This window comes from Pinus tabuliformis, chromosome 3_2, assembly GCF_031772625.1.
Source record: "Pinus tabuliformis cultivar Carrire ecotype Pingquan chromosome 3_2, CPIR1, whole genome shotgun sequence".
NCBI classification, from domain to species: Eukaryota; Viridiplantae; Streptophyta; class Pinopsida; order Pinales; family Pinaceae; genus Pinus; species Pinus tabuliformis.
Genome location: NC_142302.1, coordinates 244,354,181 through 244,369,467, shown reverse-complemented (window position 1 = coordinate 244,369,467; position 15,287 = coordinate 244,354,181). Strand labels below are relative to the sequence as shown.

At 39.8% G+C, this 15,287-nt stretch overlaps 1 protein-coding gene across 1 annotated transcript; it reads left to right on the top strand.

Moving 5' to 3' along the window:
* The first annotated feature begins 11,199 nt into the window (after positions 1–11,199).
* LOC149180598 (putative protein phosphatase 2C 5) lies at positions 11,200–12,762 on the top strand. The gene is made up of 5 exons (XM_089413925.1): positions 11,200–11,373; positions 11,817–11,988; positions 12,108–12,261; positions 12,414–12,477; positions 12,595–12,762. Exons 1-5 carry the CDS (start codon positions 11,200–11,202, stop codon positions 12,760–12,762), a joined length of 732 nt encoding a protein of 243 aa, XP_089270051.1.
* Positions 12,763–15,287: the final 2,525 nt, after the last annotated feature.

Sequence of the window (15,287 nt, the reverse complement as noted above, 5' to 3'; positions counted from 1 at the left end):
TTGTTTGTCATATTATGTTTTGGATTTTCTCAAAATTTCAGGACATTTTATCTGAATTATATATGGATATTTATGTTGTAGCCTTGTTCAGTGCATCAGTATGTCGCAGGGGCAGGTAAAGACATCTTTCAAGGAATTGAGAATTAAATCTGACACTGAAAATTTGCACCTGGAGATACATTTCACTCGGGAATTCTAACATATACTGGATGTAGTAATTGAGGTTTAGGAACACTAGTTCATAATGCACAGATCTTAGATTTTGGTGTGCACTAGTTGCATTTGTGTTCATTTTTTGAAGGTCGGTTGTGCAGCAATAAGCGCAGTAAGTGTCAGTCAAACATTGTTTATTCACAACTGCATAACATTCTATTCTATATTTTAGCAGTTTCTTTATTAGGCAAACAATTTTTGGTGAATTGCATCGTTAGTTTTATTAATTGCTTCTTTTTATCACTTGTAAGAAATCTCAAATAATTCTTTTCGTCCAACCCAAGATATTTTCTGAATTTGATGGGCATATTTTTAGCTAGCTCATGGAAATGTACGATGAAAACATCTGTCATCACTCTCTTGATGAAAGCGATTGGGAAACGTGGTGCTATTTGCCACATAGATTACATTTTGGGAACCTGAAATGTGTATCAAGCTCTAACTGCGATGGTCAAAATGAATTCATAAAGGATAGTGCATGAGACTAGATGTTGGGAACCTGATATGTCCATCAATCTCAGATTGAGAAAGTCAAAATGAGTTCATAATGATGGATGGTTCATCAAAATTCTTTGATACCTACACAAGGGCATCATGTGGAAGAGACTAGAATGTTTCTTATAAAATGAAAGCATTTGTACATTTAAAAATGTAAAGATGAATCTGGATGCATCTGGCAACTACTGTTTAATTTAGTTGAGATTTCAATGAATAACAGGCCCTGATTCTACGTTGTTATGGTTATTTTGTGTCTAATTATGAATTTCTAAACTTTATGGTGAGGAGCAACAACATAAATACTTTAGATTAAGAAGTGTTCAATGATGGAAGAGTTGTTTTCTAGAATAATTTCTTTTAAGCTGTATTTTGGTTGTCTATGCTGACGAAGTTTTGTTTTGTTTGGTGTAAAAGCTACACGAAGCAATTATGCGTGAGGATTCTACATTATTTAAAGAAGGCATAATTATTGAAGAATTCAGGAGAGGATTTATTCTTGGTGACAAGATTTTGCGCCCTGCTATGGTTAAAGTGTCAGCAGGACCAGGTCCTGCAAAATCTGCAGAAGATTGTGAAAATGCTGCAGAACATTCTACTAAATCAGCTGAAGAATGCAAGGAAACAACAAAGGATGCTAATGCATCAGATTCTTTGGATGTCTCAGAAGAGAGAGAGGCATAATGCTTTGCTGCTCAAATTTTGTAGTTTTGTTTATTTTCAGGCTAAATTCATTATTCTTATTGCCTTGTGGGCCTCAAAGTTTACACAAAGTCTGTTTGAGTTGCTGAGCCTTCCCTATTGTAAATGGCAAGCAGACAACATGGTTGAGGTATTTTATTTCTGTGGCCACTGGCTATTTGTTGTATTAGATAGAAGCTCCTCTCCATAATTTAATATATGGTTTCACTTTGCATGTTACAATGTGTTAATAGTGAGACAGGTCTTTTATTGCCATTGGTTTTCCAAACCTTGATAACTATTTTTACTTGAGCACCTTTGTTCTTGTCTTCATAATATAGTAGGGTAAAGTTTTCCCCATGTGTTACCGGGAAAAGTGTCTATTTAGAACGACTCTATCCCACTAAAGTGTGACAGTTACCTTAGAAACAAACAGAGAAAACTACTTTTGTATTTCCTTTACGAATTAAAGATAGAGGGGGATAGGAAGAACCGACCTGTGTCTTGCGCTATTCCTTTGATCCAATCCCTCTCTTCTTTGACAACTTCCAGCTACCTGCTTCCTTACTTGCCCAACTTCACCAAGTTCCTGTAAGATCACAGAAGAAGAAAACTACACAAAGACATGGATTTATATTCATAAAAAGCTTAGGATCAGATTTAAGCTAAACATACAAATGTAACAAGCATCAATGATACACAAGCATGTAGGAGAAACTCAAATAGTTTTATTGATATAACAAGAAGATCTAGGAGGAGTTACAACCGATGATTCCTGATCCAGCATCAACCTCCCAGCAAAGAAGCCCCTCTTCACCTCCAACAAAGCATAAATCACCCAATACTCTGATATCTATCTCGAAACCAACAACAATTCTTTGCAATGTACAAAATTTCAGCCTCTGGATCTCTGGGATGAGGGATCCATATATAGATGTATGCAAGGAGGATGAGTCAGCTTATGATTTGACTAGTGTCTTCTCTCTGTCAGTTCTTGCTTCCACTTGGAGACTGAGAGCCTCTTACTCATCCTTGGTCGAATTCAGTGAGGAAAGTGTCATTGGAGAAGATTCTGGAAGCTTCCATTGTCTTTCCACCTCGCGGAATGGCACTGCCATTTGTCATTTCCCGCTCAACGCACCCTGATAGTGCATTTAGGTGCATTGCAACGCACCTAGCTAGTGTATTTGGGTGCTATGCAACACAACTAGCCAGTGGAGCAGCTGAAATGATCCTGATTTGACTAATTCTGAGCATTTTCTGGTGGAGAACTTCTGGGAGAAGCTGTAATTTGTTGACCTTGTTCCTTTAGGGGTCGGAACAACACTTTTAGGGACTTAGGATCCCTTGGTTTATGGACATTTCATGCTTGGAGCTGCAAGGCACAAAAATGTCTATAACAGTTGCCCCCTAAAGTATGAGGCCGTTAATCGGGTGAAATGCTTTATTATGAGGATCCGAAGTTCTTTCAATGCTGGGAGGAGACCTGTAATAAGATACAATACAATACATTATCTTCATTCTATTTTTCATGATCTAGCTGATGCGGGCATTCCCATGCTCAGCTTTATAAATTCATTCTCATGTACATAGGACAGACAATCGTCTGAGTGTAGACTGATGATTCTGATAGAGCCATCATCCTTTTGGTAGGATGATTATCTGTGCTGCAATGCTGTACATTTAATGTCTTTATTTTCCTGAATATATATCGCAGCCCGGATGGATGAAACTAGATCCGGGGTCTTCAATCTCGTCCGATCTTCACTCGAAGTACAAGTCGATCCATGTGAGAAATGTTCTGAAGTCGGACATGGAAAGACATCGCTTGATTACCAGTCAATGATGTAAACTGTTAACAAGCGCGAGAGGAATCACCGATAATGATAATGACCCTCAAGGTACTACAATACAATTCACGTGGTGTGAATAAAGGACTTGGCGTCAAACACCACGCAAAATCATTCGGTCAAAGGCCATTGATGTAAACCTGTCGCCGGAAGTGAGAAACTTGCCATTAAGGCATGCAAGCTTCAAAGTACTGAATGGGGTGTTCCTAGATCAACTTCTTGGATAATGAGCTGATGTCGACAAGAAGCGATCCGTCAAAGGAGGGCCTTAATGAATCCCACATCAATGACACGGAACGGAGCAAATTATTTTGATGGAAGTGAAAACAATCTGATGATATACGGTTCAGGATGGCGGTCATGAAAGTATGGAGTATAATGTATGGTAGTGGATGGGACACAGGTGACTTCTCTGGATGACTTCTCTTGAACATGTCGGCGACACTTATGTGATGGATTGGTAGCATTTACCCCAAATGTGGATGGTATGGCGTGACCATGGTGATGTGACCGGTGAATGAAACAACCCAACCCGACTCGGACACGGAGTGGAAGTGTCATGTTCAAGAGCGACTTGCTACCAATAAAGATTCTTTGAGTTTTCTTCCCAATTTTTCCCCAGTCATTGCTGACCAGTACCTCTTTATTTTTGTCAAGCTTGAGGAGGATAACATATGCTTGTTCTATAATTTTCCCTTCGGGCAAACCCATCGCTATGTTTTAACGAGCCTAGCGATAGTGAAACTCGTTCTCGTCTAAAGACAAGTTTGTCGCTATTAATCTTTTTAACGAGTTTAACGACAAAGATAACTCGGTCCTTTTCATTTTTAGAGAGTCTGAAAAGGTACGTAAAGGTAACTCCAAAATTCCTTTTTCATCATCTAATCCCTTAAGTCCGAAAAATTATAAAACAATACAGAAGGGATGAATTTTCGATAGTTTTAACGAGCCGAACAAAACAAGCACTCGATCTTTTTGTGCAATAATCCCTCAAGTCCAAAAAGATTAAAATCTAGAGGAGGGATAGCACTTCCTGTCCCTTTAACGAGCTGGAAGGCCAAGGACTCGGCAATCTTTTCATATTTTACGAGTCAGTTGAAAAGAGCTTAAAGAAGACTCGTCTTTTGAGGAACGAGTGATAAAATGGGTAGCAGCTGATTCCAGGTAAGGTTTGGAATTTTCCAATCACGGCAGTGTCACAAGGATCACTAGTGAAATCACTCTTCGCAGCTGTTCCTCAAAATGGGTAAACAATCAAATGGAGGTGAATGATTGGCCAATGAAAAAGTGGAGGTGACGGTGCAAACACGACCAAGGCTTTAATGGCTGAAGTACTACATTCACGGTGGTTATTTACCAGGGGATAGTTCATTTTTTAACGAGATTAAACGTGGGTGGAAACATTTGATCGGTGCGGGTTTATTTTTTAACGAGCTTGAACCTTGCGGTAACACTGCTCGATTAATCCAGTCATATGATAAGAATGTCTCATATAAAAATGGCAACTTTTAGATTTTTGCCCCACATCCTTTCTTTATGCAAGTTAGGAAACGACTAATCCAAAAAACAGATAAATAATCGCTCTTCGCTTGCACTCCAAAAGGTTTGCATGCCCCCAGGTACAAAACAGAGTTTCAAGGTCACCCTCTATTCGAGCTGACAAAACATTTGTTTTATCAGGAAGGGTATACCTCTTACAGGCTACCCAAAGATTGTTCTATTCACACAGCAAACAAAACACTTCTTCGGCGATGTCTACTGAGATAAACAAAGGTGAGTGACGATGCCCGCCAACTCACATAACTTTGACAAGGGAATCTTATTCTAGAATAACCCCTCTTCCAATCACGGACGGGGTACAGACTAGTCATATTCTCCCGCGGAAACCTACCCTATACCCAAAGTTTTCCTGCCGAAGCAGACCAGGACGCATGCCCCCTGGATTTCAGTCATATCCCTCCGAATTGCTCGCGCTCATCGGGAGGACGGACTGGGGATTGAGACATTTCTTGCGTGAAGAGACCATTTAGGGACGGTACATGACTATTTGCTATGCGCGATCCGGGAAATGAAAGCTGGTCCACGAGCTTGACCACTCTTCCTTCGTGCGGAAAACACATTACTCTAAAGAGTGAGGAGACAATCGCTCCCATGCAATAAATATAGTCTCGTCCAAGGAGTAGATTGTAATCTAAGGGTCCTTGAACTACCATTACGTTCATGCGAACTGTCTTCCTTCTCAATGTTATGGGCACATCGGAAGGATCCATAAAGGTCGACTGGTTCCTTTATCAAAGCCTGTCAGATTTCTCATTTCAGGCAAAAGCGATGGTGAACCAAGCGCTTTCCAAGCAGTCAAGGAAAGGATACTCACAGAAGCCCCCTCATCTATGATGGTACCAACCATAACCATTCTATATATTTGAACGATAATTCGGAATGGTACACTTGCTGGTAAACGGGGTCTGCCTAGTTGATTCCAGTCGAAGGAAACAACTAGGTTGCTTGGAGGTGGGACCGAATAGATGACCGGATACGGCTCTGACGAACTTCCTTCCTGCGGTAAAGGAATGGGTAAATTGCCCCCATGTTCGTCGGAGTCTGTGTTTATGAAGAGAATTTGGACGGTGTCATCCTTGTTCTCTTTAGTGACTGTATCATCTGAAGATGAAACCTCTGAAGGCAAGACCGGGTCAACTGCCGCCTCGACCTTTTGACTTTCGTCTGGTATGGATCCAGATGGTTTATCTTCAATGATAGGCGCTTCAGCCGACCACTTGAGCGGGCCAGCTGGATTCTCAACTAGCGACGAACTCGGCAAGAGTTTTTTATATCCAGGAGGAAGTCGTAACGGTGAAACCGGACAATCATCCAAAACTCTTTTAGCTTCGTCTAAGAAGGGACAATGGTGGGCGGCATGATTGCCTTCACACAGTTTACAAGGAAATCTAGCTTTCCCTTTTTGTCCTAGGGCTTCACTTTCGCTAGTTGACGGTGTGCTTTCAACATGATCATCAGAGGTTGATGACACCGGATTGTGCAAACGAGGAGAGCAGTCCCTTAGTATCCGAGGGATGCAAGGACAATCTCTGTGAAAGTGGTCTCCTTTGCAAATGACACATGGCGATTTAGGCCTGGTCGGTGCAGTGTGTGGATTTTCGTTAGACGACACTCGTTTTCCCCCATTCGCCTTTGGCTCCTTTTTCTTCTTCTCTTTCTTCTTCTTTTCCTTCTTCTCCTTAGGAACTTGGCTTTTAGCTTTACCAGCTCCATCAAGCGAAGAGGAAGGAGGAGAGGAAGAATTAGAGGAAGTAGAAGGCTGGTGGGAAACTCTGGACTCGTCTAATTGCTGATTCGATTGTTCAGGAATAGTGGTGTTCTGAACGACATTGGTTGAGAAGAGCCATACCGGCAAGCCAATTGTCAGTCCTGGAAGCGACAATGTGGCCATATGGGGTGCACCAACATCTCCCCAAGAGGAGAAGGGACTAGGATTTCCACCAAGGGGAATTCCTTGGTTGATAGACTCCATTTTCTCAACCTAAGATCAACGTAGGAAAGGGGTAATGAATATTCCGTTTAAAATAAATTTTTAGACGCTTTGACACAACTTGTTTTTTTAGTTTTTAAGAGTCGAGAAAAAACAAAAGATGACTCTAGTCTCCTTCGATTTTTAATGAGCCTGAAGTGACAAGTGCTCAGATGGACCTTTTCCGTTATGGAGTCTGAAAAGGAACGAAAGGGACTGCTCTGGAGGTCTAGGTAGAGGGAGTACCAAACCAATCGCAAAACTGCAGAATAATTTTTACGGTACGACAGTCAATCTTCCCGAATGCTGTGTTCGGTGCATTGCGATCAGTAGGGCGGCCGAAACGGCTTCCTATGGATAAAGGATTTAAGCCTATAGGGGTCTCCCAATATATACTCAACGGTACGTGGGAGCACAAGTCCGTACTGGCACTTATCGTCTCAAAGTGGAGGAATCACCCAACCACAGTGAGGACAACAGTTACCAGGCTTTACGACGCCAGAATACGTCTCTAGCCTAGACCTCTAAATGTTGTGCGTTAAGTTCCAAAGCGTTGTTAGATTCATTGAATTTATTTTAAGTTGATCTTTCTTATGAAGTTTGCCTTTTGGGTTCACCACGAGATGTAGATGTAATTCCTAAAATGCAATCTAAAGATGATAAACATACTTTTATCTCTTTTCAGCAATGAAAATCCTAGCTACAAGGGGAAAAGAAAGACACAATCTTTTCGCAAAGAGCAAAGAGCACACTGTAAATGCACTTTCCTAAATCAAGCCAAACAGACTGCCAATATGCAAATGCACATGCATGTGTTTTGTTTTTCACTTTCTTAATATTGATGCCTAAAAAGAAAGTTGATGTACAAATCTGAATTTGCTTTCAAGTGACAAACACAAACAAGCTTCTTTTCGAAATCAAAAGGTAGAGATGATTACGACACTTTATGATTTTGAAATATTTACTCGTTTTGACACTAGAAAGTCACAAATTCAAACCAAAGGCAAAAGTAAAAGCATAATCGACTATCAACAACAAATAAACTTTCTCCTATGATCAAAATCGACACTTGTGACAGATCTAAATTAAAGGACGACAATACGACTATTCTACTTTTGCAATGGAAAACTGTAAATGACTCAACAAACACACAAAAACATCTACAGTCTTTTTGTACAAAGGAGGCGGAATTATAGCAAGGAAAAGGGGTTTTTAAACAGACACATACACTGGTCACAGGCTGCAAAAATCAGAGACAAAACTGGAAAGAATGAAGCACAAGAACCTCAGCTGCACAGGGCTAGTCTGATCAGCGCACCTGTAACACAGAGAAACTGGATTGCAGCGCAGGTTGCCCTCTCGGGAACTGCGCTGAAATGCAGGAACTCTTCACAGTGCCTGCGCTAGGGCAGAAACGAGAATTCTATCCGGGTTCTGGGTCACAGTTTACAGTTTAGTCTTTGTTTTTTGGCCGAGTAAAAGCAATCAGTAATGCACAATGAGAGGGTAGATTTAAGGAAGGTCTAAGAGCTATCACCAAGGGCAATCAGATCATTTGTGAATCAGCTGTTTAAATCATAAACAGATCCAGTGAATGGATTGAAGTAGCAGATGTCTACTTTGCATTTGCTATGGCAAATGCAGTTCGAATGCTACTTAAAAGTTTATGAAACAAACAACAAAAGATACACAAACAAACTAATTAGACAATCGTCCCCAGCGGAGTCGCCATTTTGTTACCGGGAAAAGTGTCTATTTAGAACGACTCTATCCCACTAAGGTGTGACAGTTACCTTAGAAACAAACAGAGAAAACTACTTTTGTATTTCCTTTACGAATTAAAGATAGAGGGGGATAGGAAGAACCGACCTGTGTCTTGCTCTATTCCTTTGATCCAATCCCTCTCTTCTTTGACAGCTTCCAGCTACCTGCTTCCTTACTTGCCCAGCTTCACCAAGTTCCTGTAAGATCACAGAAGAAGAAAACTACACAAAGACATGGATCTATATTCATAAAAAGCTTAGGATCAGATTTAAGCTAAACATACAAATGTAACAAGCATCAATGATACACAAGCATGTAGGAGAAACTCAAATAGTTTTCTTGATATAACAAGAAGATCCAGGAGGAGTTACAACCGATGATTCCTGATCCAGCATCAACCTCCCAGCAAAGAAGCCCCTCTTCACCTCCAACAAAGCATAAATCACCCAATACTCTGATATCTATCTCAAAACCAACAACAATTCTTTGCAATGTACAAAATTTCAGCCTCTGGATCTTTGGGATGAGGGATCCATATATAGATGTATGCAAGGAGGATGAGTCAGCTTATGGTTTGACTAGTGTCTTCTCTCTGTCAGTTCTTGCTTCCACTTGGAGACTGAGAGCCTCTTACTCATCCTTGGTCGAATTCAGTGAGGCAAGTGTCATTGGAGAAGATTCTGGAAGCTTCCATTGTATTTCCACCTCGCGGAATGGCACTGCCATTTGTCATTTCCCACTCAACGCACCCTAATAGTGCATTTAGGTGCGTTGCAATACACCTAGCTAGTGTATTTGGGTGCTATGCAACGCAGCTAGCCAGTGGAGCAGCTGAAATGATCCTGATTTGACTGATTCTGAGCATTTTCTGGTGGAGAACTTCTGGGAGAAGCTGTAATTTGTTGACCTTGTTCCTTTAGGGGTCGGAACAACACTTTTAGGGACTTAAGATCCCTTGGTTTATGGACATTTCATGCTTGGAGCTGCAAGGCACAAAAATGTCTATAACACCATGGGATTCTTAAATGGGGAAAACTTTATAATTTGAGGCCTTTTTAGGTCAAATAAATCATAACTAGATTCAATTTCGTCATAAGTGTGGTCTGCAGTTGGTTCTCTTATTTTTCATCCTATTATATTTGATACTGCCAGTTTTGTGGTCCTATTTTAAATTAGTGATTATCCAAATGAATACGTTTGGGTGGAGTTTAAGATTGTGTTCCTTTGTTTACCTCTTAATTTTCGCATCTCTGGCTAAGAAGCAACTGCCAGGAATGGCCTTCTTGCATTGACGAGGCAGCGTGGGAGGGGTGAAACATGCCTCTTGTTATCCTTCCGCACCATGAAACCAAGACCCTGTTAATCTGTTATTTTTTGTTTTGTAAATTGAAACAATTTGTTAAGTCTCCCATCGTTGTTTTCCTGGTATAACGCTATTGTAGAACACCACAATAAAAATATATAGGAAATTTGATCAGCGTACTGTATACGGATCACTTGATTCATGTCAGTACCCTGTTGAGAATGAATGAATGTTAAGACCCTAAATTTTGACTAAAAAATTGGTGGTTCTTGCAACTTTAGTTGTATGAATGTTTGATGAGGTATACAGTTGCTATATGTGAACTGTGGGATCTTGTCCAAGTTGTCCTGGTTAACTGTTTCTTTGTAAAAGTGGAGGATTCAAAGTTTAGTCATACTAAAGCTCTTGTTTATGGTGGTTCAAGTGGTTCAATTCAACTATTTAATCATATCTTCGTAGGCTTCTCAATTGTCAAGTGCTTGAATATATACACTTGCACTTAAAAAAATGGGTCCCCATTGATTCAAGTGGGGAACTATGTGAACTTTTGCTTTGTATGTTATCTGCATAGTTCAGAACTACATGCATGCTAAATCCACTTAGATGGTTTCAAGAGTTGATATTACTTGAAAGTTTTAAACGCTTAAATGACAGCTTGAAATCATTTAACTTTTAAACTCGATTAGTTGTAAAATTTCTATCTGTTCCATAGCGTGTGTACTTCTTGTTTCTATAATGTAATAAAAAGTGCAGTAAATTTGCAAATTCCATTGTCCGCAATACCAAGTTTGATGATTTGTTGCTTTTTATTTGGAACACAGTTATTAACCTGCTTTGCTTTCATATGAAAATGCGTCCTTGTGAATTCATGAGTTAAACACGAACAAGAGGTTTTGCAATAATATTAGACTTTAGGATCATCATAAATATCCTTGGTTGTGAATGACACTTCAAATGAAACAGTTAGTGATTGATAAAGCTGCGCTAGTTGTAGGAGTCAAAAGTGCGACATGCAAGATCATAATAGAATCAGAAAAAACAGACTTGCAGTAATGGAAAGAGGATTTTTTTATTTTTATCTTCTATTTTTTATTACGCCGTAAGGCATTTCCCTCTGAAATGAAGTTCCCTAAAATCCACTTGTCATCCCTATGTGCCGTTAGATTATGTGTTAGATGATTAGAAGATTGTTAATCGTTTTATCAAGGGAAGGTAGTTGAATGGTTGCAACTGTTCACGATATTTGAAACAGTGGCAAACCCTCCCCTGAATGCTGCTAGATCGGAGCCTGGAAGATGATGCCGGTGAAGACGAAGTAGGCGAACGAGAATGGAAACGGGGTCGTGTACGGGAGGAAAGGTCCGATGGTGCCCTTGGCAGAACTTCTGAAGCGCGAGCTCAAAAAGGAGAAGATCGAGAAGCCGACTATTCGACATGGCCAGGCGGGGAAAAACAAGAAAGGAGAGGACTTCACTCTTATGAAATTGGAATGCCAGAAAATTCCAGGGGACAGGTGCTCTACCTTTGCTGTTTTTGCGGTATGTTCTGGTTTTCCTCTTGTGGCAATTTATTTAGAAATATTCTGTTTATTTTGTTTTGTTCAGCGTATGGTTTAGGTTCCTCAGCTGTCGGTCTTTATTTATTGTTTACCAATTAAATCTTACGGGTTTCTTTGTGCGAGAAAATAGATTTGAACTCGTACCTCGTGCATAAATAAAAAGTATTTCACCGTGGGAAAACACAAGGGTTGAGCGGGGTCGTAAAAGAAGTTGTGAATTTTGTGTGCGATGTCTAATTTTCAGTTCTCTGTTCTTCGAAATTTTGTCGGTTGTTGATTTATTAGGACAAAGAAAGAAAACGAGCCCTTAAATGCATTTAGGCGCATATTTTTTTTCCCATGTTTGAAAATTGCGTTGTATTGTGTGTGAATAATGAAATGAAATGAGCAAGTGGAGTGATAAATGTTCTTATGTCATTTCAGATCTTCGATGGGCATAATAGATCAACGGCAGCTCTATATTCAAAGGAAAATCTACTGAAAGATATTATGAGTGCCATGCCAACAGGTTTGAGTAGAGAAGACTGGTTACCAACATTGCCAAGAGCCATGGTCGCAGGCTTTGTCAAAACCGACAAAGAATTTAAGGTCAAAGGTATATAATTATATATGCCTGTGGATGTGCCATTAATATATTGTTAGCTTCATGTCTTGTATATCTTTACTGGTGGCGCTTCCTATCCTTCTCGTTCTGATATCTGTTGGTTTTACTAGAACAAACATCGGGAACCACCATTACTTTTGTGATAATAGATGGCTGGACAGTCACGGTAGCATCTGTAGGTGATTCTCGCTGCATTCTTGAATCTCCTGGAGGGTTGGTTTCTCTTTTAACTGCTGATCACAAGCTTGAGGCCAATCTTGACGAGTAAGATTCTTGCCATGATGCAGAACAAACCATGACCCTTTGTGCTATACGAGTGTTTGTATTCCTTTGGTCAGTTGATTGTGGACACCAATCTTTGTTTAGCCAATTTATTGTTTCAAGCTCTTGATTTGTATTGATATATGATACTATAGGAGAGAGCGCATGGTGGCCAGTGGTGGTGAGATTGGTAGATTGAATACTGTTGGTGGAGCCGAGGTAGGAATCTGCACAATCTTTTGTGGGATATATAGACATAAAGAAGTAAATTTACATACTACAATAAAGGCTCATAAAACTTGACCGTGCTTCTTTTGTGCAAATTTATGATTGCAGGAAGGTCATCAAATTCTCCCTTTTATCTGCCATCGGCCTAATACCAGGCATATCTATTTGGATGACAATGGACAATGTTCTTCCAGTTCGGGTAGAGTTGGATGGCTCTGCCTTAAAAAAGTTGATGAGAGCTCAGATGGAAGTGTCTTGGATAATGGAGATCAATAGCAAGGAACTTTTGTGGCATTAAATGGAGATCTTGACATGGAATTAGATAAGCTACTCAGAGCCTCTGCATATATATTGGGTGCTAGTGGTTATACTATATTGTATAAGTCAGTTATGGAAGATGGGCTGACTTTTGCAGTAAGGCGACTTGGTGATGGTGGTTTGGAAAGGTACAAGGATTTTTTTGAAGCAGAAGCTAAAGCAATTGGTAGGGTTAAACATACCAACATTCTTCGCCTCCGATCTTTCTATTGGGGTATAGAGGAAAAACTGCTGGTTTATGACTACATTCCACATGGAAGCTTGGAAAATGCCTATTATGGTGGGTTCTCTTGTTCTCTTTTTTCCATTTCATGTATATCTGCAGGAAATCTCGTTCAACCCGTTTCTGCAGGGTTTTTTTTATTTTATTTTTTTACAAAGATAGCCCTTCAATCACTTGCATATTATGAGTTTCTTATGGATTCCACAATCTCCCCTGTTTAGCTACTGTTGATAATCACACGCCTGCATATTATGAGTTCCTTATGGATTCCACACTTTTCACTTGTTTAGCTACTGCTGGTAACCACTAGATATTGAATGACATTTGATCCCGAGACCTCCTTGAGTATTTGCACTATAGCATCTTCTAACCAAGCTAATCCTTGGGGCTATCTTTGCTAGATTGTTATCAACTAACCTTAGTGGAATTTGATATTATAGTGAATTTTCATTTGCTATTATTCCAAATAGTCTGCAGGCTTATTCAGAAGTATCCCAATAGCTTGGTAATTGCACAAGTCCCTAAAATTGAAGCCATCACTAATAAGGTTGATTTGTCCATGCCTTTTAGAATGACCGTGTATGAAACTGTAGACCTTGAAAGTCTTTTCTATATTTTTTGAAGGATACAAACACCAGGAATAAGAAAATGAAGGAAAGTGAAAGTTGCAGGTTGTTTATTCCTTTGGGGTTATTTTTCTGGAGATTCTTACTGGGAAGCCACCTTCAGATAAGGATTTTGCAGCATGGGGGCAAAACTTTGTTGATGACAAGCATCGCCTTCTGCGCATCATAGATCTTACTCTTCGACCAGAGGTTGAATTAACGGAAGAAATCTCAGTGTCTGTGGGGATTGCATTGAATTTTGCTTCTGCTTCCCCTCAAAAGAGACCATCAATGAAGGAGGTATTGCATTTTCTAGAAAAAATGCCATCATCCACAACCGATTAACCAATTCTTTCTTCCTATGTAGCATCCTTGCTTTGACATAAGTTGGACAGAGATGAGGACTTACACCCACATTCCATGTTCAACAGCTCTACTTAGACATTGACATAACTCATATAGACACCTCTATGATTGGGACTCAGCAACAAACAAACTCTGCTGTCAACTCAACTGCTTATGAAATGGCCAGTCTTCTTAAAAATTTCAATATTTCTACAGTTGAGGATTGTAGCAAAGCTCAAGGATCAAACTTAACTCCATGCTTATGAGGCATCCGCGTTCTCACAGTTTACTTGCATCGCATTGTCAATTTTAATGGGAAGGTGATATATGGTGTATTATTGTTGTAGTGGCAGGGGATGGATTTTAATTGCTGGTTGGACCAAAAGAAATTGATGCAAATCAATATTGAAAATTAGATTTATTGGTTCAGCTATAGTTTGCATATACAAAGAAGAAACTGCTCTTTTTTCAGGTTAGAATATTTATATATACATGTTCATCTCAGCAACAAATGATAATTTATCAAAACCATGAGAATGCTACACAACTTCCTTCATAAGCCTTCTTAGGAAGACCATGGAATAAGACAAGTGACCCTGTGCTTGTATTTGTATCTTAGTCTACATAACATCTTCTTACTTAGCTGGAGAACAATTGGCTGCAGTATTTATATCAGTTTTTGTGGAATGTTTCTGCTGTTATATATTGAACAGGTCCATTATACCATATTCCTGGTAAGCCATATTTTATTGATGACTGCATTAATTACTTCAGTTTGGAGACTGAACACATCATAATGATCAATTAATTACATTACAGTATTGGGATATTGTGTTACATCATAACAATATTTTCTGAGTCGGTAGGCATGGCGGCCCTATGATGCTTGCAGTTTAGCGAGGAGGGAGAGAAGATGATGTCGGTGAAGACGAAGCCGGCGAACGGGAATGGAAACGGGGTTGTGTACGGGAGGAAAGGTCCGATGGTGCCCTTGGCGGAACTTCTGAAGCGCGAGCTCAAAAATGAGAAGATCGAGAAGCCGACTATTCGACATGGCCAGGCAGGCCAAAGCAAGAAAGGAGAGGACTTCACTCTTATGAAATTGGAATGCCAAAAAATTCCAGGGGACAGGTCCTCTACCTTCGCTGTTTTTGCGGTATATTCTGCTTATCCTCTTGTGGAATTTTTTTTAGAAATTTTCTGTTTATTTTGTTTTGTTCAGCGTATGGTTTAGGTTCCTCGGTTGTTGGTCTTTATTTATTGTTTACCAATTAAATCTTAGGGGTTTCTTTGTGCGAGCAAAGAGATTT